At 36.8% G+C, this 27,181-nt stretch overlaps 1 protein-coding gene across 3 annotated transcripts in view; it reads right to left on the reverse strand.

Annotated features, from left to right (window-relative positions):
• RASSF5 (Ras association domain family member 5) overlaps positions 1-27,181 on the reverse strand; it is a 107,183-nt gene that overhangs the window by 38,301 nt on the left and 41,701 nt on the right. The window contains exon 1 of one of the 3 annotated variants that reach the window (XM_063297481.1): positions 15,552-16,102. The exons of the other annotated variants lie outside the window; for them this stretch is intronic. Within the exon in view, the coding sequence (XP_063153551.1) occupies positions 15,552-15,671 (120 nt within the window). The 5' untranslated portion in view covers positions 15,672-16,102. Of the gene's footprint in view, positions 1-15,551; positions 16,103-27,181 lie in introns of those variants that run through there. 3 annotated transcript variants of the gene reach the window in all.

Consider the following 27,181-nt stretch of genomic DNA (forward strand, 5'->3'; position numbering starts at 1 on the left):
ATCTGCCCAATGTATGGGCTAGACCCTCCCAAGTCCAGATGGGAGATTCCACAGAAGATTGTGGAGAATGTCAGGGCTGTAGGACTTCCAGATCCAGACAGATAGGCAGGTACTGGCTGATCAACCAGACATCATGGTAGTAGACAAGGACCAAAAGACAGTGCTGGTGATAGATGTAGCGGTGCCAAATGACAGCAACATCAGGAAGAAGGAGTATGAGAAGCTGGAGAAGTACCAGGGCCTGAAGAAGGAACTAGAGAGGATGTGGAAAGTGAAGGCCAAAGTGGTCACAGTGTGGTAGGGGCACTTGGGGCTGTGACTCCCAAGCTGGGAGAGTGGCTGCAAAAGATCCCAGGAACAACATCAGAGCTCTCTGTCCAGAAGAGTGCAGTGCTAGGAACAGCTAAGATACTGCACAGAACCTCCAAACTCCCAAGCCTCTGGTAGAGGACCCGAGGTTGAGGAAGACACATACCACCCATAGAGGTGAGAAGGGAATTTTTTATATTTCAACACAGCATGGTATGTTCAAAACAGATCAGCTTACAGGCATATTTCAAAAGCAGATGCGAAGAGGAAGATTTTAAAAAATAGTGATGCAAAACAAAGAAAATACAGACACAAAAATAATGAGGAAACTTGTGTGGTGTCCATGAATTTTTTTATGGTATTATTTTACCTGACTGCTGAGATCAGAGCAGTATAAACATTTCAGCAATCAGTAACTTTGACTAGAAGTGGATGCTAGTTTATTAGGTTACAAACTGTGTGTGAAAACATGTTCTAATCTTGATACAGAAAAGCTAAAGCGTGTGTCATTGCAATGAAAAAAAGTATGGCTGGCAGTGCAAGTGAGATAAAGGCAGTAACACAGGCATTGTTGCAGTGTGCTCTCTCTCTCTCGCCACACATGGGTGCATAATACATCTTTTTGCAACCCTGCTCTTTTCTCTTAGTACTTTTCTTACAAAGTACATTGATTATTGTATGTCTCACTTTAGAGCCTCAGCAATGCTAAAAAATACTTCACAGAGGCAATGGTCACTCTTAGTTAAAAATGCAGAGGCAACAGCAGGGAGACAGTCATCACTAACCAAATGTATCAGCCATTGGCAAAGAAGCATAAATCAAAGAAGTCAGTAAATCAGGCATTGGACAACCACAGTATAAGTACAGGGTTGGTAAAAGACATTCTAGCATCTCACTGAAGGGCTTTATGCTCTTACTTTCAAAACCCTGCCTCAGTTCCCAGAAAGAATTGTTGCTGTCTTGGAGACCTTGCCTGTAGGTCAGCATTTGTATGCACGCCAACTCTGACTTTGAACCCCCAAGTGTCAATAATTCTGGCTTCCTGGGGAGGACTCAACTTTCTGGTCAGGATTTGATGTCAAAATCCCTGATGTTGCTAAGGGAAAATACAGTTTTACCTCTCTTGGTGGATCTGGATCATCTGATTTCCAGAACAAGAAGTAATGCAATTTTCACTGGCATCTTTAAAGAATGGTATTAATATGGGCAGGGCCATTTGGGATGGGAAATCTATCAGAATAATATAAAATGATGGAAGTATTAGGCTGTAAAAACTGAAACTTATGAGAACAAAGAAACCATTACTATCTGTGTAAACTGCCCAGGCATTTCATATGAAGCCAAAAGTTATCTGGCATTCTCACAGTAGCAAACATGTCTATGAAGCATATCTTTCTATGATACATTTTCAAATTTGTATTGTACCACAGTACATCCCATTTGGAAACATGATGAAACTGTTTCGTTAAATAGGAAAATGTTCTGCTCTTTCATGTAAAGTTGAAGTTGAGGGTGTGATTAAGCCAAATCTGCAAAATTTAAGAAATTAAAGGTTGGGGGAAATTTTATACTTTTCCCCACAGCAGCTGCAAAATGTATTTATAAAAAGATTCAATGTACATCCCTCCCATCACTGTTCTCCCAAAAGTATGTGGGGGAAGTTCTGAAACATAGTAATTTAGACGTATTAGAGATTCAAAAATAAATTGTTTGCTTGAGGGCGGACTTTTCTGAAACTAAATGAAACTGTCCAAACGGGATCAAGCTAGCAACCCAATTTTAAAGAAATGGAAGTGGAAGGGGGAGACCTACTTGAGAAAGCTTCAAACAAATAAGTGAACATTACATTATTATTTCAATTGTTAAGTAGATTTCACCTTTGAAAATCTTTCCTTTATGGTGACTTGCACGGCATGTAGTTAAAATGAGAACTGCCATAAATCAATAGCACAAAGAAATACTAAAGAGAAGCAGCTTTTAAAACTAATTTCAAGAGACCTCATACATGCACACATACATACACATCACTCTATTCCTTCCAGGATAAGCAGTTATGCAGAGGGCAGGAAAAAAGGCAAGAAATAATTAGTTAGAAAAAATAAAGCTATGAGATAAGAAAAGGAAACATAGCTGTAACTACTTGACACAACACCATTCATACCATTTCAACCTTGCAGATCATCCTTGTTTCTGCTATGACCATATGCCATTTCATATATTGCTTTTTGTCCTTTAAAATTCTCACTTCTGTCTTTCTGGGGAGCTCATCATCCAGTTATAACTTTCTCAGCCGTCCCCTCCTTGTGATCTTTTTACTCTTCAAACCACTTCAAGATACAGTATTTGTATTGTACAAATCATTCATTATTATATTCAATCCACATTTAATTAACACCAATCCATTCTTGAACGTATCTCTTCTTCTTTTAACACATACAGTTCTTAAGTACCCCGTTCCCATTGCATTCAATTTACTTTTATGTTTCTCCTGACATCTCTCTCTCACTTCCATATAACAAAGTGGGCAGAAGCATGTTCTTACACAAAGTCATTTTCACTTCTTTCAATAAACATTCATTCCTTGCAACAGACCACATCTCTATCAGCATTTGCACATCTTAAAATTCCTTTTTCCATTTTTATGTCTTAAGAAACCTGCCAGCATACACAAATTCATCTGCTTGCTCTAATTTTTCACCATTTATGTATAACTTGTAACAGTTCATTTGATTTCCCTGTCAAATACAACTACCTTGGTCTTTGATACTTTAATTATCTAATCCATACTGCTCACTGCATCATGCAATCCTCCAACATTTGGGGCAAATCATTCAGGTTCTCAGACAACCATATGGCATCAGAATCAACTCCACTCTAGTATCACCACAAATATCCATTTTATGTTTACTCTAAATATAATAAACAAGCAATGGACCATCACACACCTTGACTTATTTAGGCTCAATATTGTAACATTCACTAAAAATTCCATTTATTCTCATGTCTATTTTAGTATTTCTCCAACAGCACCTGCAGCCTTACCTTTTTTCAACTTTCTCACAGTACTGATGGCTTCCTTTTCATTGCTTTCTTGGACATTAACATATGAAACATTCATTTCAATTTCACTCTTCGGTATATCACAGTCATCCACACACAAACCACTGAATTATTCCTTACAGAATACCTTTGCTTCAATTTCATCCCAAATCAGTTCATTTTTTTTATTTTTCATTCTGCTGGAGGTTCCTTATTTAGTCTTTTTTACTGCCTTTCAAAACAATTTTATTTCTATCAAAATTATTCTGCATTTTCACTACTTTTAATAATTCCTTCTGCTGGCCAAGTTTTTTGCAACTATCCTTTTCTCTACATAGACATTTTGCAATGTCTTTCTCTCAACCTCATGTTTTGCAGGAATCATTCCCTCATATGCATTTCTATGATGCTATGTAACATACCTCTTTTTTATTCTGCTCCAAGACCTTTCTGGTCAAAATTCTTTTTTCCTTGTATCTACTTTCCAGTCATTCTTCTAATACTTTTTCATATGGTACTTGTAGTTTACTTTCATGTAGTTATTCTACTTTTACTCTTATTTCACATTTTTCCTTTTTTCCATGTCCGTCTTCCATGGAGTATCCTATATTCAGAACATCTGATCACCCTTGTTTCCTTCACTAGGACTCTCAATGTTTCATTATAAACAAATCAATCATATTTTTGAATTTATATTAATTCCTTTGGCATGTGTAAATACAAATAGACTCATCAGTAATTCCTTTGGCATGTGTACATACAAATAGACTCAAAACAGACTTCTTTCCTAAGCAAACAGTCTCCATTCTCATGTATTCTTGGGTGTCCAAATGACCCAGACACCTTTTTGTATTCTCTCATCTTGTTCCCACCCATTATTTCATATCATCCAGTGGAATAGCTTCCCCCCCTCTCCAAGCAAATCACATTCATTCAGAATGTTATGCAGTTTTTCCCGAAGCTTATTAATGGTTCTTCCATTATCACCAATCACTGAAGCGTAACATGGAACTATCACCAGCTTATGGACTGCTGTTCACATACATAGCCTCAACAACCTAGATGACATGAATTCATACTTTCTGACAAATCGCTTATCCCTTTCATTAATAATTAAATCCACATTTTCATCTCCCTGCATACATTCATCAATTCCACTATATCAGACCATCTTCATTTACATCTATCAGATGCTTTAGTTTTATAGACATACAACATACTTACCTTTCTTTCTTTCCTTTCATTTAATTCATGTTCTTTACCATTTACTTTTCTTTCATTTCAAGCCACAATCTCTCAAACAGTATGGGCATCCTGAAATGGGACCATGGGTAGGATCGTTACAGCCCACCCTGGCTTTGGTCAATCAAGGCTTTCACACAACACTTTTAGTAAGATAGAAGAGGCGTAGACTACATTAACAGCCTTGGTTATACCTGTGAACATGCAACATTCCCTGCTTTATGATAAGGACAATACAGACAATACTAGATACATTTTGGCCAATATGCTGGAGGTGCAATCGAAACTCAGTTTTACTGCAAGTATGCTTATACTATTCTATGCAAGCTAGATTCTGTAATCCAGAGACTACCTTGCAAGTCAACATACTGTTGCCTACATACCACCACCAAGGAGGTATATGTAGTGTACTGACACAAGGTGTTTCAAAGAGATATATTTTCTGATAATTATCTGTACTTTATCAAGAAGATTGGATAACAAATTATTGTTGAAATTAAGATCAATATCATATCAATTCACTTTTAGTCCAAAAGTCCAAATCAATTCACTTTTAGTCCATGTTGCAAAAGCAGAAGTCTTATTCTTTAAGAGAATTTATCTTCACCCTTAAAGACTATATTTTTTATCTTTGCTGCTACTTAACTTGTAGTAAGAGGCAGAGGATACTGCTTACCGTAATTCAAGTAAGAAATTTGAGATAGAATAAGTATGAACTATGTACATCAATCTCTAATCTATTATTGATTTTCCAGATGTTCATAGCATCCTGTATCCTATTATTATGTGTCCCTTGGGAATCTAAAATAGTCACCTACCTTGTTACCTGATATTCTGACAGAAACATGATTTACAACTAGATCATTAATTTTCACAGTAAGTGTAGGCTTCCAACTTAGATTTCATTTTTTCAATGAAATGTTCCTTTTACTGATTTTACTATCCAGAGAAACACTGCCTCCACAAAGTTTGGATGGTGCAAAAATGGTTTGGTTCATCTGGTTGTTGTTGTTTTGGTGGGGGGGAAGTTATGTTCTATTGTTTTCCAGGATAATCAGAGCCAAGTTCTACTTCAGATAAATTCTTTGAAGCAGCCTTTAATAAAGGGTGTATCTCCAAAGTTACTGGCATTGGGGTGAATCATTGTTATTCTTTGCATATGTAACCTGCATCTTGTTTAGATTACCCCAAGAAGATTTCCAACATCTTAGAGAACATATGTATAGACATGCACAGTTATGAAATTCACATTTACATTTTAGATTTCAGCATCTACTTTAGAACTACTGAAATGAATGGAATTTATTTAGAGTTATACATAAATAGGTCAAAGATCTATCACAGTGTACTTTATCCTGTGAACTTTGGATATGTTTTATCATAGCAACTTGGATTTGTTTTGTTTTTTAAAGGATTATAAATACATTAATGTATATTCTGATTTCTTAATTAAAAACAGACTCAAGACTGAATTTGGGGGTGGGGGTGGGAGAAAGCATTGAGATGGGGAGAAGTGATGCTTTATCACTTACACTCCAGGCATTTTTTCTACTCAGTGCATGTATTGAGTCACCAACAGCAGAAAACTAGCTTGGAGGCCAGAAGATGGACTGCAGATATGCTAGTTGCTACAGTCACCATTCTACTCCATTCATACATTGTGTCTTTGGAGATAGTCTTCTCTGAAGGCTCTTTTGGAGCACCTTAGGATACTGAATATGACTCAGTAATAATGAGAATTAAGATCCTACAAGCTGACTTACTCCTGTTTTAGTTGCTCTTTCTAGTTTGGCTCTAAAATGATATATTTCCAAACTAAATTTAGAAACAGACTCACAGAAGTACAACTAAATGTACAGAAGCATCCTTGATGAGACCAGTATTCTACAGTTCTAAAGTATCCCCAGTCTATGTTGCTTTGATACTGCTGCCATTTACCAGAAACAAAAAAGAAAAAAATTACTGTAACTTGCCACTCAGAATTCATTTTCCAATCTAAGAAATTTGGTGCATTGTAAATAATTTAAATAATTCAGCAACATGCCTGCAGGGATTTATTCAAGCAGCACTGAAAGAATAAAGAAAATTGCTCACTAATGGATCTTCCAGTGGGCTGTAGAAACTTCTTTCAGCTATAGGCAGTTTTTGCTTTAAGTGCATTTAGAAGTGTTATACATTATTGGCAAACTTAAAAATCCTCTGCAAGTTCAGAAACATTAGATTTAAGGAGGAGCTTCCAAAATTAATACCAAGAAAGTTGCAAGCTTATGGTAGGAAAACGAACTGCAAGAAAGCAATTTACTATCACCATTATTTAAAACACTGATAAACACATATGCACATGTTCCTGTCACATTTCTGGGTGGAAGTAGGATTTTCAGTGTTTTTTTTTTTTTCTCCCAGTTTGGGGATATGTACAATTATACTTTTTTCACCTTTTGCTCCTTTGCCAGCTGCAACTAAGAATGAGCAAGATAGCATCTCATTGAATGTTTTCTTGCCTATCACAAGAGGAAAACAATGCTATGTGCTAGGTCAAAATTGGGCAATGTGGCATCCATGTCAGCAGTGTGATCCTAGCAATATTCCTTGTGCCTACCAAACTCCCTGATCTTTTTTAAAAAAAAAATCTAATCAATTAAATACTGTAAGGAAGTAGCATACTGTGAAGTAGCACACTGCGAAGCAAAACACCAGGCTCTACTTAGTCCTACTATGATGAGAGAGAGAACATCTGAAGGAGTTTGTCCACTTTTTGGTAAATGGACTTTTTGTGACTGGCCATGTCCACGAGAGAAGCAATTTTTCTGGCACTCTCATCACATGCTCTCAGAATTCCAAAAATGCCCCTGCCCAAAACCTTTGCCTACCCCTGATTTACATGGATGGATTTATTTTGAATATGCAATCTGAGCAGCAACCTATTATATATACTTATCCCTGAATTAGAAATGCTTTTTAGTTTGCCTTGCTTTTATTCTTGGAGGGGCAATGTTTTGGCATCAAGGGGCACCCAGACTGCAGACATGTACAAATCCAGTCACATGTACACCCCCTCCACACACACACACACCCCTTTCCTAAGAATTTTCACTTTGCTTGTCCATGGAAAAGCCAGGTCTGATTCTCTAGAATAAATGTGGGAAGGCAGTACAGGGTTCCACCAATGAATCATTGTCCCTTGACTCAGGATACTGGCTCCCTGCTAGATACTAGAATTCTCTTTTCTTTTTTGACAATTCAAGTACTTTGCCTCAGGCAATAGCAACATCTTACTGACCTGCGCTGATCTAGAAAACTAAGTAGGATCATCCCTGGTTATTTTTGGATAAGAGACCATCAGGAAAGTCAAGGACTGTAGTCTAGACAGGGAAGTTAAAACCCACCCCTGAACCCCTGAAACAAGACAGTGGCAAATCCATGTAAATTATCGAGAGTTAAGCTCAGGAATACCCTGCTAGATAGTTGTACTAATAATCTATCATGGATGCCAATTTAATGAGTAAGATTATGTCCACAAAGTTTTTATATTGTACAACCATGCTATATTGGATCCTACATGTGAAACAAAATGGGCCAGAGAAATGCCAGTATGCTAAAATTCCCTATTTGCATTGTATGGGTTTGCCACACAATAGATGCTATACAGTTCAGATAAAGCAAGGCTGGAAAAGAAAATTATTGTCTATTTGTAGAAAGGTCAATTAGATACATTCAGCATCAGATTAGGAATCATGGTAATTATCACAAGTTTTTCTGTTGAGAAAAAATGTTAGTTAGTTAGCTTCTTGAACTAATTCTGTTAGCTTTCACGTTGCTAATGTCAAGGTCACCATTGCAAACTGAATTTAAAATGATACCATCCTGAACTAATTTTCGATCACCTTTCACCTCACAATGTGGAAATTAATTTACGTATTGCTGCTTGTAATAATCTTGCAACAGAATTCAATATAAAACTTAGTATTTGAGCAAACATACAGCAAACTGGTAACTTAATGGAAAATCCATCCCCCAATATTCTTCTATTCTATTCTATTAACCTTTGGGGGTAAAAGGCCAAAGTCCAGAGAGGCTGGGGCAATGTGAGAAAGAGCACAGGTCCTTCTGCATGGAACTGGGATTTTCAGTGTTTTTTTCCCAGTTTGGGGATGGACAGATAGATCTGGTGTTTTTGAATTACATTCAAACCTGTTTTAGGGCTTACACTGCTATTTTCCCTTGTTTCCATTTCAGAATAGTGGAAACTTCACTGCCAATTTTTAACAACAGTTTTCAGAGAAAGGACCAGGCGGTACAATGTGGTACATGGCATTCAGAGGCTGATGTCAGGCCCACAGGTTGCCCTCTCCATGCCCAATATAGCCTGCAAACAAAATTCTCTTATGGAAAACTCATCTTAACTAAAGCCTTCTTCACATTTAAAATGGGCACAGCTATTCCTCTGCAGATGTAGGAAAAATTGTAAGTGAAGCCACTTATGCTGTTGGCTATAAATCTCAATGCAAGCCACTCAGCCTACAGTATTATAAGATACCATAGCAACATTCCTGAGTATAAAATCACGTTTTTAAACACAAGGAGATTTGGGTTGCCTTGTTTATTTATCAGACTTTTCATTTCAAGGGCAAATTTCCACTCTGTTTTTTTTTATGACATTTTCTTTCATCCCTCTCCTCCCATATGGGTTTGTCAGATCAGGATTTCGTCAGTTTCTCTTTTCTTTCACAAATTTGATTACCTGCATGTCTTGACAGGTTCTGATAGAAATAATTCACTCAGTCATCACACTAATTGACTCATCTCTCAGACAACACTATTCATTCATTAGAGGACACACACACACACACACACACACACTTTTTCTGGATTTGTACTCATGCTATGGTGTCAAGCCTGTCAGACTAGAAGTGATGCCACAGCAATTCCATACCTCCATAGTAACCATATTGACAGGTGTGTTTGTGTCCTCCAGAAAGAATCTAAGTCCTGAACGAGAGCTAGGCCCTCCCTGCCCCTTGCATTTACTGCAGAAAAAGGTGTTGCCACAAAGTCAAGCTGCGACTCAACCTGAAATACCTATCAAGTAGAATTCAAGTGCAAGTTGGAAGAGGGTAAAGAAAGGACACTTTTTTTTTTTAAGATGAGAGGAATGCGTTTGTCTATGTATATGTAGAGACAGTGTCATTACGGAACAAAAATTGTGTCAAATGGTATTTTCATTCACTTTATGCTTTCAATATTGTACGTGATTACAGAAAGTATTGTTTAGGAAGTGCCAGCCTATCTATATCTATCTTACCTATATCTACATCTACCATATCCCTATCCTCAATCATCTTTATAGCGGTGCAAAAAAGCATCTGAAGAACAGCATTTCATTGTTGTTCATGGTGGATTTGAGTTCACAATTTGTATTTATTATGTTGTATTATATGTTAAATATTAGAGTGAATGCAAATTATCTTCACCTCTGTTTTATGAATGTTAATTGAAATGCCCTGTTCCTCATAGAAATTCTCTGTGCTACAGGACATTAATATGGATATTTCTCTTCCTCCAGCATATCTGCAGAAAGTAGGAAATACCGTCATGCAACAGTTTCTAACCCTGTTGTAAATGCTTTGTTCTAGGTTGCACATTACTGGAACAAGGAGTTGGAGCACATTCTGGGATAGTTTTATTTTATCTTGTTAGAAATTGGTGGACACCTGAAAACTGGAAACAGTCCAAGATAATAATAATGGAAAAACAATATTGGAATAATACTCCTTTAAATTGTTGAGCAGGAGATAATTTTTCTCGCATAAAGCATAGTTCTGAGCAACAGAACTAAAACCTGAAAAGCTTGAATTCAAATATGTGTAAGATAAAAACAAAATTACAGAGCTTAATACGTAGTAAGCATGTTTGAAAACCACTCCAAAGAAAGATCAATGAATTATTTAACGAATTATCTGCAAGCCTAAATATTCTTTTCTGTACTTTAGCATAATTAAATACACAGTTAAGATTCATGAGCAGCTATGTAGTTGTAGCTATAGACAGGAATTTTATAAACTGAGGTTAAAAGCATTCTCTTTTTAAAAAACGTTTGAACTTAAAACATCAAGGGGAAAAACAGAAGAAGAATTATTTTTTATTTTGTAGGTGCAATATATAATTTTTTTTCAAACAGGTTAAAGCACATTGCATAACAGTCTGCATCCATTCCAGAAGACCTGGCATTTTAAGCACAGTTTCTTAGAATTCTAGTCCTACTCCAGACTCCATTTCATTATGATAAGGAAGCAGGATGCACAACTATCTTAACATGAGACGTTGATATCGCATTGCAGAGATACGGTTTCACTGTAAGAGCAATCTCTGTATTTGGAGATGGAAGAGAGTCAAGAACTAAGGAAAGCTAATGCTATTTTCCTCTACATTTTCCTGTTGAAAGAATAAAAAGTTACAGCTGATAGAATTTAGCTTTCCTCAGCAATATATACCTTTTCAGAAAGTCTGCTCTATATGAAATCACCCACTCCACCCCACTGCCAAATGTTGACATAAGAATAGTGCTGTTCCTGATGTTTTCCTTGTATGCCCAAGAGTTACATGATAGCAAAATTCAGTATGAACACCTCTTTTTAATAGTCATCCCAGAAGTTGTTTTGTGGTGCAGGAAGAAGCATTCCACCAACCTTAGGTGGACCATGCTTAAGAAATTGCATTTAAAGTACAGATCCCTGAAACATTGTGTTTGCACTGCTCAGAGAAGTGGCAGACCTGGGAAAAGGTTCTCCTTAGATATAATACACACAATTATTCTCTTCTCCTATGACTACGTATTTAATTTGGTTCCACCATATTCTTCCCTCAGACCCAGTCAGCAAGAAGTTACCAAGATGATCAAATGCACAGGTATATTGATTAACCTTCTGTAAAACATCTACTCTTCTTCTGTATTGGGACTTTATTTTGTTCTTAAATACTTAACTATTATTTGGACTCTCTCTCTCCTTGTGCTGCAGGAGGCAAGTTAATTTGCCCTCCATCTTTGAGTTACATACCATGTGTATCATTTTGTTAAAGCAAACCTTCCAAACAATAAAAGTAATAACACAATTGTAAATGTCACTTTAATGTTGGCAGAATAATTTATTTGAGGCCATACATTTCTTGATCTACCAAAAATGTAGAAGGGGTTGGGAAGCAAAGTAGTTACAATTTTCATTAAAGAATTTGTACAGCACAGGAAAAGGTATTGGCAATATCATATGCTGGTGTACTGGCTTTTAGCCATTCAGAGAAATGGAGAGTTTGCCAGCCCTGAATACTTCCTAGTAAGAGAAGTTGTACTGGAAGAGGACACAGCCAGTCATCAGCCTTCAGGGGAAACTATTATATCTAACCCTCGTTACTACTTCTGCTACTGCAATATAAGCACATATTCAGAGATGTGGTTAAGGGTAAGCTAGCACTAGATTCTACATTATATTCTTTACATCTTCCTCCTAGATGCTACCAATTGGTTTTAATCAGTACATCAAAAGCTAGTCTTCTGATGGAAAACAACTAGTTTTGTTTGCATGGAAAGTCACTGAAGAAGATAGAAGTCACAATACAGTTGCTTCACTTAGCCAGTACAACACTAGCAGTATTAAGGTTTTATTCTTCACTTTCATTGCTGGGGCAAAGAAAAAACAGTATTGTTCAACAGATTTTGTAAATCCCTATTCTCTTCTTTCAGAATTCTTAATCCCAAAAGGATTAAAATCGATCATATCCAGTGTAACAACCTATTCATAACAATGTGGGCTTAGGCCATTTCTATCTGCTTTCGTTAGTTTGGAAATCCTGCTATTATGTGGCCACCTAGTATGGTAACAAACAAAGCTTACCAACACTTGTAGAGCCATACTGGAAGTTCATCAGAGAAGAAACAATAAATGTTCTGACAAATATGCTCAGGCATAGTTGAACTGAATCTTCTCAAATTTGAGTTCAATCTTTTTACAAGTCTCTCAGAGAGAAACGAATGAATGCATACAGGAATAAACGTGCCTTAAATACTAAGAGTTAATTAATGCGAGATTTTAAAAAACCAGTATCTTTTATTTCAGGATTAAATCCAAATCAATAACATTTCCAGAATTTCCTACATGGAAGCAAATTCTCCCACATAATTGATGGTGAGCCATTTGTGTGTTCTTGTACCTCCTCTGAATCATCTGGTGCAAGACATTATTTGAGAAGGATGATATTTGGCTAGACAGTCCATTTCAGGAATCCTGCCTAGCTGCCTCTATATTTCTGCTCCTGCACAAAAGGAACAGAACAAAATGTGCAGTGTGGTAGAAATGTATTTTGTATGTTATTAAGATATTAATATAAATATTAAATGTATCCTACAGACCCTTTTATTTTTAAAATGGCAGCAGATAAACTATATTATTATTCTAAACTAAGACTTCTCTACAGTGTATTCAAACACTGGGAAGATTAAAGGCATCATGGAAGATGATAGTCTGCATTTGGAAATTGCACCAAATCACTGGGCAAAAAAGATACCAGCAAAATTAAACATTATGTTAACGTTAGAAATTATGAATCTGAGCCACCTATTTCACAATTAAAGTTTTTGACAGAGAAGTCTGGAAAAAATAAATGGGAATATAAAACATTTTCTCCACAGGCAGAAGAAACATCACTGTCGTTTCTTGAGCTAAAGGCAGGAAAACAGAAATGGGAATAAAAATAAAGGCAGAAAGAAGCTCACTATGCAAACAAGTGCCCATTTTATACAGATTAAAGATGATATGATTCTTTTTCCATTGCAAAGGAGCTTGATTTCCCTCTGAATGCATCTCGCTTCCCTTCCCTTCCCACAACCTAGATGGTTTGCTGAACCAAAATTGTAGATACAATTTTTCCTGTTCAAATGATTTCTTCTTTCCATGATTTGAGGCACTGGTCCTAACAGTACTTCGGGGCTCTGGTTAGCATGTCAGAACAATGAAGGAGGATCTTCTTTCAGAAGGGAAATGGCTGCTACAAACCCAGTGTCTATTCACTTCCTTTTTTAGAAAAAAGCAAACGACTGGGAGATGTTCACTTTTCCATTTGGGGTTGAAAGTATATACTACTCAAAGAAATTTAACATTAACATATTCTTGAAATAGTATGGCACTATTGTATAAAGTGTTTTAACAGCTCTTACCAGCACACACGTGTATAAACAAATAATCTTAAAACAGTTTACACCAACCCCTTGGGGTTAAATATTACAAGACCAGACAATACATGGTTTTCACATTCATACTAGGTCTCTGAGAATGAAAGCCTTGGAATAGATAAGGTTCAGATGCTATTTTTTTAAATTTTAAATTATTTAATTGTTTTGTTTCAACCATAAGTTATTTCTGATAAAAAAATATCCAGTTCAAAAATAAAATCTAAATTTAGTGTAGATATGCTGAAACTGTTATTACTCATCTAGTAAACTGAAATCAACATATTTCCATCAATGCTAATAAATGCAATCTTTTAACATTAAAGAATGAACTGTGGTAAAAATAAATTGGCTTCAGGTCAAGTACTGCAAATACCAACAGAACAGATCTGATTCTCCTGCTTGGTGTCTTGCAGATATGTGGGACTTTCCATAATCCCCATCCTTACTTAACAGATCTGGAGACCATCACATTGTACAGTGTATTGGCCTCAAAGAATGAGTTATGATTGTATTATCACAGAATATATTAGCCAGGATGTATTTATATCCACTATTCTAGTGGGAACTCAGGCTAGGATACATCCAAGTTTCTCATTTTATCCTCACAACAAACCTCACAAGGTAGGTTGGGTTGAGAGACATTGGTTGATCCAAACTCACCCACAGAATTCCATGACTGAGACGGAAATTGGACATTGCCTGTGTCACAATCCTGTATGACATTGGGAAGATACAGTAGGCCTACCTAGGTGACCCTGATCTCCTTTTATGCCCCCTAATTGCCTACATGAATGTCAGTCTGTTCAGTGCTCAAAATTACCTCTAAGGCTACCAACCCCATGGTAAGCATTCGTTTTCATAGAGAATACTCCTCTTTGCAATAATGGTAACCCTCACTTCTAGAGAGTTCTGGACGCACAAGTCTTTAAATGAATAACCCTGCTGACTCCATTACCCAGCTGTGTCATCAGCAGCATGAAATTACTGCAAGCTAGTATGTTTAACCTGTTAATGAAACCACAGAGAGAGAGAGAGAGAGAAACTGCTCTTTCTCTTGGCTGTTTAAATCTCTTTAAAATGAATCAATTCCTCCACGCTTTTATTTAGCTAAAAAAAAGTTGCTACAAATATGCGCAAGATTTTATGTGCTCTAATCTTATGACTATAAAGCCCTGCAAACTGGAGGCATAAATAAGGTTTTTCTATAAACCAGAATTGTTCAGCTACCAAATGAGAACTTACAGAACAGTGGAATAATCTCATCATCAATGAGAATCATAACACATGAATATGTGAATTAGTCTACTGCCTCTGTCTATTTTAAATCCATGGCATTGAACACCAGGGGGAAAAATATCCAAGGCATGAACGTCTTGGAGAAGGAACACACTTCAACAAGTCATTAGATTTGATACACCGGGATCATATCCTAATGTCGTTCATTTACTTTAGCAACAAACCACAGACAAGCTTTGTGAATTTAAACGTGCAGAAATATTCTATATGAAGAGCAAGCACAGCATCTCAGTCAGGTAACTTTGACAACCAGGGAATATCATACTACTGTCAAAATCAAACCTTGGACAAATATGAACAGTCTTAATGCTATTATAATTGATTACAGCACCTATTGCAAAAGAACACCAATGGAAGAATGCTAAGCAGTCAACTGATTTTGATAAGTTGACATCTAAAAACAGCAATTTGCTATGAAAGTTTTAACACTGCAGAGCCTTGTTACCTTTGCAGCAGGTTTGCCCTGTGGATTCCTAAAGAAGGTGGTTTTGGCTGTAAAAAAACACTCCTCCAAGTCTTCATCCAAACTACAGTAGCCACTACTCATGCTCTTGTGGACAGTCATCTGAGGAAGGATTATAGATCTTCAGAACATGTCAAGTCCACTAAGCCAGACAGCCAGGTACCTCTGAGTCTCAGCTCACTGCCGCAACAGTGCAGTTTCTCAACCGAGTTCCTGTGCAATCAACAGCGAGCACAGTTTCACCTCCTCCAGCTCCTACTTGCCATGCCTTGTAACAGTTTGTTCTCATCAGCAAATCAAATAATGGTGTTGCCCCCTTTTTTTTTTAACAAAGTAAGCAAGCAAGCAAGAGTGAAACACAAAATCTTGCCAGGAGAACCTTTCCTTTCCTCAACCACCAAGCAGCCTTGTTTGGCTGTTTTCCAGAAGCAGACTGGGTGCCAGAACCCGAGGGAGTTTTCTTCTGCTCTTGACTCACAAACTTGCTCACCATCTGTGCGGCTTCATTGGCCTCTCTGCAAGCCCAACTGAGTCTAATTGCGAGAACAGTATCGCCTTCCTCCCCCCCCCCTTTCCTGCTTCTTTTTCTCTTGAACCACTTCCTCTTGCAAGATTTCTGACATAGCTCTTAAGAGAGCATTGACAGTATCTCAGTTGATTTTGAGTGACACAACGAAAGAGAGAGAGAGAGATTGAGAGAGAGAGGGAGAGAGAGTGAGAGAGAGAGCATTACACCCTCAGGGGAAGAAACAGCCTGCTCCTTGCTGTCCAGTATCCATAGCAAACCTTTACAAAAGGGAGGGGCAGAGATGAGACTTGCTGATTAAATATACATTAGTTGACATAAACCTCAAACACTGTATGCTCCCAGGTAAACATCCTGTGATAGGCTTAAGGCATTTCTGATCTTAGTGGAAAGTATTCCAAAATTATCCTTATCCATTCTCTGCTCAGCCCGTTTTAAGAAGTTTTTGCAAAATTGAGAGAGAGAGAGACACCAGGGGGAAGGGTGTAATAGAATATTGACAGGGGAATCAAGGACTTCCAGGACATTTTAGAAAGTTGGGCCTCTACTAGAGATGGCCTCTGTGACACCTGTCATGATAAGCATCCACATAGATTTCGTATCCCATATATTGCAATATATCTGACTACATATATGGTAAAAGGAAAGAGGAAAAAGAGATTCCCTAGCAACATTTCAATGCAGAAACCCATCTGTGTTCTGTGCTAATTTTAGAAAGCATTGCAGCATTCCTTGCACAAAGAAGTGGCCGTTTTTATCATAACCTCAGTAATCATCACCCATCAGAGGTTTTTTAATTATTTGTCACCAACTGAAGAATTGATGCATTCGAATTGTGGTGTTGGCGAAGATTCTTGAAAATACCACGGACTGTCAGAAGAACAAACAAATCAGTTTTAGAAGAAATACAACCAGAATGTTCCCTAGAGGTGAAGATAACTAGGCTTAGACTCTCATACTTTGGGCACATTGTCAGGAAAGACCGATCGCTTGAAAAGGACATCATGTTTGGTAAAGTCAAGGGCCAGTGGAAAAGAGGAAGACCTTCAGTGTGATGGGTTGATACAATTACAGCAACAATGGATGCAAACATTGGAACAGTCAGGCATATGGCGCAAGACCGAACAGCATTTCGTTCTGTTATACACAGGGTCGCCATGAATCGTAAACAACTTGACGGCAACTAACAACAACAACTATGTTAGAAGCACTTTAGCACAATTCTTTCAACTTTAGTCAAAAAGCCCAAAATGTTTTTTTACTTCCTTTGATTTCTCTAGGTCTAGGCTGAAATCCTAATCTGAACTACCTCCTTCCAGTTTCTTTCTCCAAGAATATTAACATTTGCTTGGAAAGAAACAGCTCCCCAGTTTTCTTTGCTACAACTTGACCAATGCCCTTTGTAAAACTGCCATTTTAAAATTTGTTCAACTTCATAGTTTTTATTCTCACAACCTGTTTCTTTCCCATATATTACCTTGCACCTCTGAACCTGCTCGGTTAACTATAGCTGAGGCATGTATGATTCTTTTTTTAATATTTGCATTTCCTGCCAAAGGACAATGAAGTTTTAAACTGCAAGATTAGCAGTCTTAGGTGGGTTTGAACAATATACTAAGATAACTGACTTAGTTGTGGCACGCTATAATGTGCAAACACAGCCACTGTGTTTAGTTTATGCTTTGCTGCTACTTTGAACCCAAGCAATTGGGTTAATCCTGTAAACCGCAGATCAGTTAATCATGGGTGAATACGTTATACAAATGTGGATGTCTTGTACACAGAGAACAGTAAGGCAAGGGACCAAGCATTGGGACTGCGCATCTTCCCTAACATTACCACACAGTTGAGGTTCCACCTACATAGCAAGCTGGTGCTAAAAGCAGAATCAGGAAAAATTAGAATTCTTTCTCAATTCTATAAGAGAAAATTATACATATTCATGTGAAATTTTAAAATTACAATCTAAGTTTCAAAAGCAGTTCACTGATTTCCAGAAATCTAAGGTTCCTTTGTACATATTTTTCTTGAAGACCTGATATATTCATCTATGCTAGTATTTGGGTCAGTTTGCTCAGACAGTAGGTGCAAAATAATTATTCTGATATCTTACTAGTATAAAATCTAAACTGGTCACATCAGGATAAAAAGAAAAAAGAAAAGAAAATCATATTCTACTTGATGGGATAATTGTGCCCACACTAGATAAAGATTTTGAAAGCATGGCTGCTAGCTGCCTAAAATGTCTAAATTTAACACGCAGCAAGATTTTAAAAAGAAAGAAATTTCAATAGGAAAGGTTAAAATTGAATCTATGTGCAGTCGATACAGTGTGAACTAGGAACCTGGGTACCTCTTCCAGGATGGGAGTTCTCTGTCCAAGATCTGTATGCATGACAACTGGCTATCTAACATTTATCATGGGAAGCTGAGAAAGTTCTATTAGTAGGCAGGCTAACCCACACATCTCTCCCATCGTCCTTCAATGAACAGAGGGGACTAAGTATATTCACTTTAACTTATTTATTTGTCAAATTTTATCACCGCCCATCTCCCCAGGCTTGTCAACCGGAAGGTTGCAAGTTCGGCGGTTCAAGACCTGAGCGTCGCGTGATGGAGCAAGCTCCCGCACTCGCCCCAGCTCTTGCCAACCTAGCAATTCGAAAACATGCAAATGTGAGTAGATAAATAGGTACCACTTCGGCAGGAAGGTAACAGTGTTCCATGACTGTCATGCTGGCCACATGACCACAGAAGTGTCTTTGGACAATGCTGGCTCTTCGGCCATGAAAGAGAGATGAGCACTGCCCCCTAGTGTTGGACACAACTAAACAGGAACCTTTACTTTTGCCTTTATCTCCCCTCTAAGGAGGGACTTAGTAGTCTTTTTCACAACTTTCAGCCCTGAGTTTTGCAACCAGTGGCACACATAAGCAATTATAACTTAGAAAGCTCTATGCAGTAATTTACAGAGAGTTATATCCTATGGGATATCCTATGACTAGCCACAGCTCTACCAGTTCCCATGCAAGTTTGGGCAAAAATGGGCAATGCTGAGTTTTCTATTTATTATTTAGATTTACAGTATATCCCACTTTTCCTCTAGGAGATCAAGGAAAGGGAGATTGGACTGAGAGTCAATGACCGGCCCAAAGTTACTTAGTGAGTTTCTATGGGTGATGGTGGTCTGGAACCTGACTCGCCAACATTTTAACTTCTATACTCATGCAGGGCATTTTTAATACCCTCTACATATCTGTTGAAGATGGCTTCTTCTTTGTAGGATGGACACAAAGTGGGAAGTGTCAGAATGAGAAATGGCAATGCCAAAAAACCACCTGGATTTTTATTACTGGGTCTATCAATCATGTATTGACCATTTTGTCATCCAGAAAATATTTTTTACTGTACAAACTGCCAGGCCAGGATCCCCCAATATATTAAAAATAGATGTTTGCTTGTGTGTACCTTTGTATATACATATATAGCTCTTCCATGTAGTCAGAATCATTTAAACACCAACAGCAGTTTTATTTCAATTATTATTTTAAATGCATAGTTGAGAAGGAATAAATAGCAAAATAAAAAAAGTTTGCAGTTGATTATGTCTAAATTTAGCTTCTCTTTTCAGAATGATTGCCAGGTTTGAACTTCTGAATTAAACAAATGCAAAATACTTCTTATATTCCAAGGAGAAGTTTTTCTTAGCGGAGGAAGACTGAACCCAGCATATCACACATGTACTCATAATCTGAAATATTCCAGTGTTTAACCAGAAGCCAGCTATTAATTGTAACACTCTGGAAATATTCAAGGCAAAAGGCTATACCAGTGTATTTAAATATTCTACACATATGTAGCCTTATATTTACATGTCTAGCCTTATATTTATATCTAGTTCAAAATTGTGTTCTTAGATGATCTGCAGCGACTATGTAATGTGTGAAAGAGTTACATATGTAGAATATTAATGTAAGCACTGCAAAATATAATAAAAATGTGTGAACTCAGTAATGCCAGGATACTTATCACAAACCATGGGCAGAGGGGGAAGGGGAAGACTGAATATAATCTGGGGGAAAAGAAGCCAAACTGGGGCACAAGAATATAGTCTGTGTCTTTTTTTTTTTTTTAAAGTATTTTATAAATTCCCAATCCAGTAATATAGAAGCACTAGATCATGCTACTAGATTAGCCACAGACACTAGATTAACCGTAAGCAATCTCAGTTATATGGATGACTCTGCTCTATATGATAGCCTGTAGACCTACTGCCATGTGCTTTCTTGAACCTTTTTGCTTGCCTTCCAGAAGTAATAATCAATCAATAAATCCCCCCCTTTTTTCTCCTTGCCTCTCTTGGTAGTGTCAACACTAAGGTACACCAGCACTTATACCAGCTTTCCCCCAATCTGGTGCCTTCCAGACATGTTGAATTCTTAACCTGTCAGATTCCTTAGCCAGGCTGGGAAAAGGTGGTAGAGTCCTGAAGAGAGCAAGAATTCTTTATCCTCCAAAACTATAAATAGAAACTAAGAACCATGTTTTCAAAGGTATTTTAGTGCCTGCCATAGAACAAAACCATCCATAATATCTAAATCCTTGAAAACTTTGATTTGATAGACAGGAAAAAATCTAATAGAAAAAAATCTAATAGAAAGTGTTGCAGAAGGTGATCATGTCACTGCCTCACTAGTTAGCCTGAATCATTATTGTATTCCTCTAAAAAGCAGTAAGAAAACAAACAGCACATAACCTTTGCAAACTTATGCCAAGTGGCCATCAAAATTATGGCATGTTTCCTACTTATCAGCACCTTTCGCCCAGTTTAATCTCTAACTAAGTGGCAGACTTCAACAGTCATCGTTACATAAATACCTAAACTAAGCCCTATGACAAATGTAGTATTTTGATAACAAGGCACAGCAGTCCTGTTCATGTAGTAATTCAGGTGATAGAAAAGGTGTTCCTTGTTTACTGAGATTTTGCAAGGAGGAAAAAAAAAACCCTGTCTGCCTGCTTTTTTGAGCACTGTCCAATAATCTTTGTTCTGGCATAATACTATCCTTAGTAAGCATGTGCTGGCAATTAAATTCATTTGCTTTCATCTCTCCCAAGTGCTGCTGATGGGTAAAACGTTTAGTTATAGAGGCGACTGTCAGGACAGGAGGAAGGAAGGTTCATGCATATGAGCTAAGGGCACTATAAATGCAGGAACTCTTAAAATTGCCAAATATAAACCTCCTCCTAGTCACTCCTCAACAAAAGCTTGATCAAAAATAGACCAGCAAATTAACAAGAATAGATCATCAAGATAATTCACAGGCAACACTACACTCAGCAAAAATTACATTTTCTAAATTGTAGCTTTCTAGATTGCACTGGTGGGATTAAAGGCAAATTGGTATACATTATCATCTTTAGAGGCTATGCCCAATTAGTCCTTTGGATTGTAAATTGTTGAAGAAATTGTGGGAATCGCCCAAGAATCATGAATCACAGCTTTGGTTTACTCTTCAAGTAAACTGAATAATATATAAATTATATAGGATATATAAACTGGTGCAGCATAAGAAATTGATTCAGTTCTTGTTATTTCTCATTCTCTCAAAACACCGGAGAACAAAAGTCTACCTACCACTGGATCAGTGTCATTTAAATCTACAGGAATTACTCTGACTGAAAAATTTAACCAGTACCTTTTGAAAGGCCCTACAAAAAGTCTACAATAAATTTCGGAGCATCTTTTATGAAGGGAATTAGATCAATCTATATGACACAAAGAGCAAATATGATTGTGAATGAGGAAATGACAGAAGCCTGTAAAATTGAAAAAAGAACTAGACAAGGATGCCCATTATCTGCTCTTTATTTTAGTTTTGGAGGTCTTTATTAGAGATATCAGAGGTGATGAGCAAATAAAAGGGTTGAAAATTAAAAAGGAGGTCTTTAAGCTAAGGACCTTTGCTGACGATTTAGTTTTATTAATATAGGATCCAGTGGAATCAGCTGAATATTTAATGAGAAAATTAAAAGAGTATGGATCTTTAGGAGGATTTAAAGTGAACAAACAAAAAATGAAAATGTTGACCCAGAATATGACACTTAATAACCAAGATTTACCGATGAGAAAAACAGGGTTTAAGATTGAGAAAAAAATATTTGGGTGTAGTTCTGACCACCAAAAATATTGAATTGCTTCAAAATAATTATAATAAGATTTGGAATGAAGTAAAAAACGATTTTATAAGATGGAAGAATTTAAATTTATCCCTTTTGGGAAGGATTTCTGTAATTAAAATGAACGTACTACCTAGAATGCAATTTCTCTTTCAAACAATACCAATTATCACTGCTGATGTGACATTTAAACAATGGCAAAAGGATATCTCAAATTTTACTTGGCAAGGTAAAAAACCTAGAATTAAATTTAAATTACTACAGGATGCAAAAGAACGTGGAGGCTTAGGGCTACCTGACCTAAAGTTATACTTTGAAGCATGCTGTTTTATGTGGATCAGAGATTGGATAACGTTGGAAAATAAAAAAATGTTACAATTGGAGGGACACGAGTTAAGATTCGGATGGCATGCATATCTATGGTACAATAAAGCCAAGATAAATAAGGAATTTAAGAATCATTATATTAGAAAGGCATTATTAAGGGTCTGGGATAAATATAAGCTTAGGTTGCAACCCAACGTCCCCATGTGGTGGTCACCACAAGAAGCATTTGCAAGACAAGAGAGTACGGGCGAAGGAAAGTGGCTCAGGTATGAAGACCTAGTAATTTTTGAGGAAGGAAAAACCGTACTGAAAAAAAGAGAGAAATTGGAGACAGAGGGATAATATATGTCACTGGTTCAGTTATAGGCAATTGTTTGAACATTTTAAACTAGATAAAAAGAACTTTAGATTTTTAAATGAAATATCAATTCTGGAAAAACAATTATGTATGAATAATCATCATATGATCAGTAAAATGTATAAGTTACTATTACAAATGAACCAGGAAGATGAACAAGTTAAGGAATGTATGGTAAAATGGGCCAGAAATTTTGGTTATAATATTAAGTTGAATCTATGGGAAAGAATGTGGTCAAAAGGATTAAAATTCACGTTAAGTTATAATTTAAAAGAAATGTTTTACAAAATGATGTTCCAATGGTACTTAACATCTAATAAATTGTCAAAAATTTTCAAAAATGTACCAAATTTTTGTTGGAAGTGCTCTCAAGGGGTGGGAACATTCTACCATCTTTGGTGGACGTATGGGAAGGTGAAAAAATTTTGGAATCAGATTCAAATTATAATTCAGAAAATATCAAAAATCAGAATAATAAAGAAACCAGAATTACTAGGTATTGTGAGGGGGGGGGGCTGACAGTATTATGGATGAAGAATTGGAAAAAAAATCATGGAAAGCTGCTTCTATACATGACTACAGCTGCTAGAATGCTATATGCTCAATATTGGAAAGACTCATAAATACCATCAGAAGAGGAATGGATAATTAAACTATTGGACTTAGCCCAAGTGGCAAAATTAACGGACTTGATGAGAGACAAGAACACTGTCAGTTTTATGGAAACATGGAAACCATTTGTGGACTATTTGCTAGAGATTGAAAAAGATGAAGTAATGATTATGGGATTTTCATAATAAGGATATTATGGAATAGAAATAATGGAGATTTTTATATATAATCAGTAACAAGAGAATAAAGTATTATAATCTAGATATTTCTGTAACTCAGGCGGAAGTCACTTTTTTCTTCTTTTTTCTGTTTTCTTCCTTATTTCTGGTATGTATACATCAATGTGTAAGTTGTATGTACACATGTTGTTATTCTTTTCTTTCTTTCTTTTGTTTTTTCATAGGGTTTACTTATGTTTGGGGTATTTCTTATTAATGTTGATTATTATTGTGTTGACAGGTCTATATTTAGAAATTTGTGTTTGTTATTTTTTTGTTTTAGTTTTTGAAAACAATAAAGTTTATGAAATCTGATGAAAAGTCTACAATAAATGTATTTAAAGTTGGTCATAATCTTTTTTACTTACATTGACATTTTCCCAATGAATTACCTTTTTCCATAGAAATACTCTGGAAAGATTGAATGTTTAAAACATTTATTTTCCCTCAAGATCACATAGGTATACCCAAGTTCCTAGGTTTTTTTTTTTAATTCACTTTTTGTGCCTGGTTCATTTCTCTTTTTAACTTTGTACTTGATTAATGTTTGTTCAAGTCTTAACATCCTACAATGTCTACCATAACTTTTCTTTAAAAGAAAAAAACATAGGGTCTTTTTAAAAAAGGTAGATACTACTACAAGAACAGTAATTAAGACAAAAAGAAGGGAACCTAAAGATGTTGGTGCATGTCACAGGTTTGTTTGATACCCAAGGGTTGTTTACTCAGACTCACCAAGACGTTCCCAATGAGATACTGCACACGAAGACCTTTTGTTCTCCCCTTTTCTGTTGGGGTTATTTTACTTAGAAAACCACTAGTTACAGTATAAAAGTGCTCTTTCTACCCAGGTGACCAGCTAATACAATTTCTAACTAACCTATATTTCTACCACTATTACTACTTTAAACTATGTCTACTCTAGCTAACACATGTAGGTTACTAAGCTATGACTGTCACTATACTACGCTATTACTATAACCATTAAACACTACTACTATCTCCAGGATACAATGCTTCTTTAAAAGGACAAAATCTCACTTGCTCCTGGCATTTCTACAAACCTTTACTGCTGCTCTCTCCCTCGCTTTCTCCTGTCATCTGCTTCTCTCCTACACACCCACCACACCACCACTACCACCCAGCTGTTTCAAACACAGGACTTTTTAACAATTTCCCTGCCGTCCCGACGCTGAGGTGATTTAGGAGTAAAGGGGATGAATGCAATCCCAGCTGCCTGCAATCAGGGTACAGTCCATCCTCCCACAGTGCATCATGGTTGAGCTTACATATATAAAGTTATTATCAAACCCCCAAACCTGTTGAGAGAGCAGTGTTTCTCAACATCAGCAACTTTAAGATGTATGGACTTCAAGACCCAGAATTCTAGGACTTGAAGTCCACACATCTTAAAGTTGCTGGGCTTGAAAAATACTGCCATAGAGGTTATTGGTAGGGGGTGCTACAATAAGAAGACCTGAAGCCTGCAGGTGGAGGGCAAAGGTGAAGATAAAAAAAAGACAAGTCCCAACTCTTCTTTGTCTTTCTCTCAACTACAACCTTCCCTCTCCAGCCACTCCCCCAACAGACTTTTCTTACTAGAAAGACTTTGAAGTAATCTCTTGCTGAGTTTTTTTTTCTTCAATTAGATCAAGAACATGTTCCTTTAGGGACAGATGTTGCCTTTCCTGTCCTAGGAGAAGATCACTAATAATCACAGATAATGGGATATGCATTTTTTTTCGGCAAGATAGAAGGAGGTTTTTTCCTCCAGTTGCAAATATTTCCCTGCATAAAATCCTCTGAAAAGAATAGATGCACTGTAGAAAGTTAGCGTGCTCATGGTAAACAACCACAAATCTAGAATATACAGAGAGAAAGAGTTGAGATTCTTCATGCTCAGAATGTGAAAGAGTAAAAACTCCAATATTTTCAGACTGATAACTGAATAAAAAGTGTTACAGGAAATTCAGCATTTCTCATGAAGCAAAAAATCAATTTCCCTCCTAAGCTTGTCTCAGAATCCAATGGAAAAACAAAACAGAGCACTCTATTCAACCCCAGAAATCAAAAGAAGAAGCAGGCTTTTCAAAACCTATTTATTTTTCCTTTGTTATTAAAACAAGAAAGAGCCTTGTAGCCCTTTAAGGACATTTTTTCCTGGGATAACCTTTCATAGACCACATGAAATACATTTAAATCTTCTATGGCAAGGCTCTTTATTTTTTATCCTTGTTATCTCTTTTAGAAAGGATCATTTCAGTAAGTGGAATACAATCTTAAATGAAATACACAATTATGCATACATTTCTTCCCAAACCAGACATTTTTATTATGTAAGCCTCCTGCTATCTTCAACACTTCTTAAATTTTGCAGTAGGAATCAAGAGGGGGGGGGGACAGGCCAATACCAAAGATCAAGAGCCAGCAACTCTGTCTTGCAGAAATACTGCAGCCCAAGTCAAGAAACACTGTGCCAGAACCAAACGGGATCTGGCTAGAAGAATGGTTGTGGTCCAGACGAAAGCCAATATATCCAAGAAAACAGTTCATGGACCTAGATTCCAAACACGGAGGTATAAGGCAGACTGGAATGTATTGTCTGGAGAGGGCATCTCAGCCTCTGACACTGCCCTATTACACTCCTGGAAATCAAGGCCTCCCAGGCCTCTTTAGAGCTCTTGCTCCCTTCCAGCCCTCTTTTCTGACCTGAGTCTTGGGCCCAACAAGCAACCCAGACTCCCCTTGCTTGTTCTTGCTTATTTATATTGTATTGTGTTTTTGATTTAATTTTTGTTTGATATTGTGAGCCACCCAGAGTCAATTTGGAGGTAGGCCATGCCTAAATCTAATTAAATAAACAATAATAAATTCTGACCTCTTCCTCAGAGGAAGAGCTCAGGACATCCTACTAATTTTGCCCCGTTGTTGCAATGGTGATGAAATGTTAATTGATTTCACTTCCAATTTCTCTATGGAAGGAAATGCATCATGAGAACAATCCTGTTTTCTTTCTTTTATATTAGTGCAGCATTTCTAAATTGCCACCTCTGTAGTTCCTTGCGATGCTCTATACATTTGCCTATTTTTTTTTCCAGGATAGGAAGCATATTTCCAGAGAAAAATAATCTCCCATTTTTATTTTCTAAGAATGCCTTTGGGTGCTAATGTGCAGCCTTGAGGCATTCTTGAAAATTAGGATGCTGGTTGAAGTGCTTTGCTTTGCCGGATACCAGTTTCTCTTTTAATAAATTTTATTAAGTTTCAAGAGAAGAATAAAAACTACAAAAAACCCAAAAAACTACAAAGAAAGAAAAAGAAATTTAAAAAGTGCGAAAACACAAGAGATTTTTTTTTTCAGATTTACAAAAAGATGTGTCTTCCAACTTTT

Source organism: Candoia aspera, chromosome 3 (assembly GCF_035149785.1).
Source record: "Candoia aspera isolate rCanAsp1 chromosome 3, rCanAsp1.hap2, whole genome shotgun sequence".
NCBI lineage: Eukaryota > Metazoa > Chordata > Lepidosauria > Squamata > Boidae > Candoia > Candoia aspera.